The 3,978-nt window shown below is 47.3% G+C and overlaps 1 protein-coding gene across 1 annotated transcript in view; it reads right to left on the bottom strand.

The window, feature by feature from the left end:
• The window catches only part of LOC103735146 (ryanodine receptor 2-like), a gene marked incomplete at both ends in the record, with an annotated part of 32,045 nt that extends 30,262 nt beyond the window's left edge, over window positions 1-1,783 (bottom strand). The window contains 1 exon segment of the mRNA XM_008834277.1: window positions 489-1,783. Coding sequence (XP_008832499.1) covers window positions 489-1,783 — 1,295 coding nt within the window.
• Between the last annotated feature and the right edge of the window lie 2,195 nt (window positions 1,784-3,978).

Here is a 3,978-nt window from a genome sequence, read left to right as displayed (position 1 = left end):
TCCCTGTAGCCCCAGCTGGCCTGGAACTCACTATGTAGACCAGGCTGGCCTTGAACTCACAGAGATCTGCCTGCCTGTGCCTCCCGAGTGCTGGGATTAAAGGCGTGCACCACCACGCCCGGTGTAATGATAATAATTCTTACAGAGTGCTAACAAACCTAGGTTTGTCTTCCCCAAAGTCTTTTTGTTGTTAATAATTCAAGTCTTGTAGTTCAACACCAGCGTCTCCAACATAAACGCTGGGCCAACTTTCATTTGTTCTATCTACCTGAAGACCAGAGAGAGAGAGAGAGAGAGAGAGAGACAGAGTGAGAGAGACAGAGAGACAGAGAGGGAGACAGAGACAGACAGAGAGACAGAGACAGACAGAGAGACAGAGACAGAGAGAGAGACAGAGAGAGAGAGACAGAGAGGGAGACAGAGACAGAGACAGAGACAGACAGAGACAGAGACAGAGAGAGCGCTGTGATGACTTAGAGATAAATTACCTGAAATTTTTCTGGCACCTCAGGGACGGGGACTGGGTTGGACATGAGGTCGCTGAGGCCAGCATTCGGATTGTGAGGAGTGAGTTTGTACTGCCCGCCTTCCCGCTTCAGATCCAAGCCAAATATGTCCGACAGGAGGTCGCTTTCCTCTGTGAGTTCTTTTAAGTCTGTCAGGTCTTCAGAGGGCAAGGCAGTCTCTGAGGGTTTTCTCTCTCCTTCCTCTTCATCTCCCCGGACCTCGTCTTGAGTGGGGTCCGGCATGTTGGCGAGAAGCTCTGCCACCTTGATCTTCTTAGCACCTTCCACCAGGCTGGCCCCCAGCAGCAGGCTGCAGACAATGCGTGCAAAGCCCCTGCAGACGCTGGCCACGAAGTGCACCAGGATGAGGAGCACGCTCCAGTAGGACGAGAAGCATGTGGCCAGCATGTCCTTCACCGTCATCTTCTTCAGCCTCTTCATCTGCTTCTTCAGGCTCTTCAAGCTGAGCATCCGCACCAGTGTCAGGAGGTTGTACCTGAGCGTGGACAGGGCCGACTGCACAGTGAAGAGGGAGAAGAAGCCCATCCTGGGCACCTGCTGTTCCGGCCTCTCCTCGCTGTCCTCTTTGCTGGCTGACCTCTCGTTCAGATCTGACTCTGAGATCTGAGCGGCCAGCTGCATCTCGAAGATGGTGTCTTCGCAGAAGTTCACAAACAGCTCCATCTTCTCCTTCTCGCCTCCCTCATTGACCACGTCGAATATAAACTGCCTCTTGGATTCCTTGACCTGTGGCTTCTCCCACTGGGTTCGGCTAGACTCGCTGATCTCAAAATAGACCCTCTCGATGCGCTTGGCGCTGCCCATGATCTCGATGCGGCCCAGGAAGGGCTGGAAGTAGTTGAGCACGCTCTCCGCTAGTTCCAGGAAGGTCTGCAGCCGCGTGTCATTGGGCATGTGCTCGGAGAGGTTGGTCAGCAGGACAGCGACGTTGAAGCCGATGTCCTTTGCTGGCTCATGGAACCGCTTGACGAACTCTTCGTAGTCCAGTGTTTCGTTTTCATCGGTCTCCACACAAGACAGCAGAAACTCAGTCTCTGACTGGGTACAGTGCTTGTGACTCTCCATGGCTTTGTGGAAGTCCCGCTTGGAAATGACCCCTTTGCCATCAGGGTCATACTCTTTAAATATGTCAGAGGATGTCATGTCCTTTAGTTTCAGGAACATGTCGAAGAACTTGAGAATCATCTCTACATTGTTGGAAGACTCCACCAGCATGTCCACCATCTGTTTGCCAATTGTTCCATTCACAACATTACCTGGTAGAAAAAAGAGTTGTAGTGGTTTCAAAGTGAACATTTTTAACCAAACTTGTGTCTGCAGATAAAATAATAATACAGACCTGGAATTAAATCTAAGCTAAAGATATCACTTCAATTTACCTGAAGTGTATGAAGTCTCAGGAAGAGACGGATACTTATTCTAAACTATATTTTTAAATATAAGTGATTATAGCTGGGTGTGGTGGCGCACACCTTTGATCTCAGCACTTGGGAGGCAGAGGCAGACGGATCTCTGTGAGACAGAGGCCAGCCTGGCCTACATATAAAATTCCAGTCCAGTTGGGGCTAAAGGGAGACCCTGTCTCAGAAAAACAAACAACAACAACAAAACCAAAGACCAAAACCAAAAAAGTCATTAGAAGAACACAAGAAACACCATATTCACAAAGTAAATGTTCCTGCTGCCAAGCCTGATGACAACGCAAGTTCAATCCCTGGGACACACAAGGTGGAAGGGGAGAGCTGACTCCCACAAATTGTCCTCTGACCTCCACACACGTGCTGTTACATGTGCGTGCCCCCACACATACACACATGCATACAATAAATGAATAAAATGTTTTTAAAATATTTCAGCCAAAGATGATTTTTCTTCCTTGAACTTACTTAAAGAATGATGTTTTAGATAAAGACAAATGGCCCCAAACTGAAACTGAGCCTTATATTACTCATGAAAACGAGCCTTTGGACAGCCCTTAATTGGTTAAAAATTCACACTCAAAAGTTATACCATGGTGGCTCACGCCTTTAATCCCAGCACGCAGGAGGCAGAGGCAGGCGGATCTCTGTGCGTTTGAGGCCAACCTGGTCTCCATAGCGAATCCAGGCCAGCTGGGGCTATAGAGAGACCCTGTCTCAAAAAACCATTAAAAAAAGTCATACCTGATATGATAGTCTTAGGCCTGTAAGGCACATACTTTTTATAAAATTAATTTTGATTTTACAATGGAGATAAGTGAGGTTTGGCCAGGCCAGGTTAATATGCCCTTCATGACATGGTTATGAAGAGTTAGTGTCAGGACCTCAAAGCAGACCCTCGGTCAGTGCTTCTTCTCTCTCTGATTTACAATGGAAACCTCAGTCCTACATCCATCCTGATCCAGTGTTTGGAGTTAAAAAGGGGAGATTACTGATAAGTCTTAGAAAACTGGGCATTATTCTAAACTGTAGACTCACAGACAGTTGTAGTCCTAGAACAGGGCACTACATTTGAGCTTGCCTTAACTACCTCACAAGGAGATGAGCCACTGGAGCCACTGATGTAAATATACCCTGAGAAAGTATGTACATCTTACAAATGTATTTGAGATTATGATTGAAAGTTAATTTAGCAGCTGGAAACTATTCTTTACCACAATGACATTGAAAAATATAAAAGTCAGGAGCCATGAAGCCTCTCAGACAAGTCACGTCTCAGGCAGGTCATGTGCTGGTCAAGAATTCCAACTTGCCGATAAGTAAGCTTCATGGCCAACTCTCTAATTAGTGAGTTTCATGGCTGAGACATCTCCAACTCACTGATAAGTAAGTTTTATGGTTGAAACATCTGGCTTAATGATAAGTAAGCCCCCCCGCTCTCCCTATAGCATTTTGTAATAGTTTAAACTAACCAATAACCACGCTTCTGCTTCTGTAAACTGCTTCTGCCCTATAAAGACCCCAAACCCCAGACCTGGGGCGCGCTTCTCCCTTTGTCAGGAGCTGTGCCCACAGGTACCTGTGTAAAATAAAAGCCTCTTGCTTTTGCAACTCGAGGGCTCGACTTGTCCTTTGTGGTTTCAATTTTACAGTCTGAGTTCCTGTATGTGCTATTTTATTTATTGTGTGTATGAGTGTATGGCCTGCATGTACGCAAGTGCATCCACGTTGTGCAGTTGCCAGAGGAAGTCACAAGAGGGTGTTGGATCCCCTGGGACTTGAGGTGAGATAGTTGTTAGCTGCCATGTGGGTACTAGGTATTGAACCCAGGTCCTCTGTAGGAGCAGCCAGTGCTCTTAATCGCTGGGCCGTCTCTCCAGACCTGAGTTCTTAATCACATCTACTGTCTGCGACACAAGGAAAGGTAATAATAGCAAAACAGAATTTGTGGATGGGAGAACAGAGAGGGGGTTGGGGAAGACGGGGCTGAGGTGCCTCCTGCAGTGTCTCACCCTCCCACCAAGACTTCCAGC

Source organism: Nannospalax galili, unplaced genomic scaffold (genome assembly GCF_000622305.1).
Source record: "Nannospalax galili isolate Female #2095 unplaced genomic scaffold, S.galili_v1.0 scaffold8917, whole genome shotgun sequence".
Lineage (NCBI taxonomy): Eukaryota > Metazoa > Chordata > Mammalia > Rodentia > Spalacidae > Nannospalax > Nannospalax galili.
This window is presented reverse-complemented; position numbering and strand designations above follow the sequence as displayed.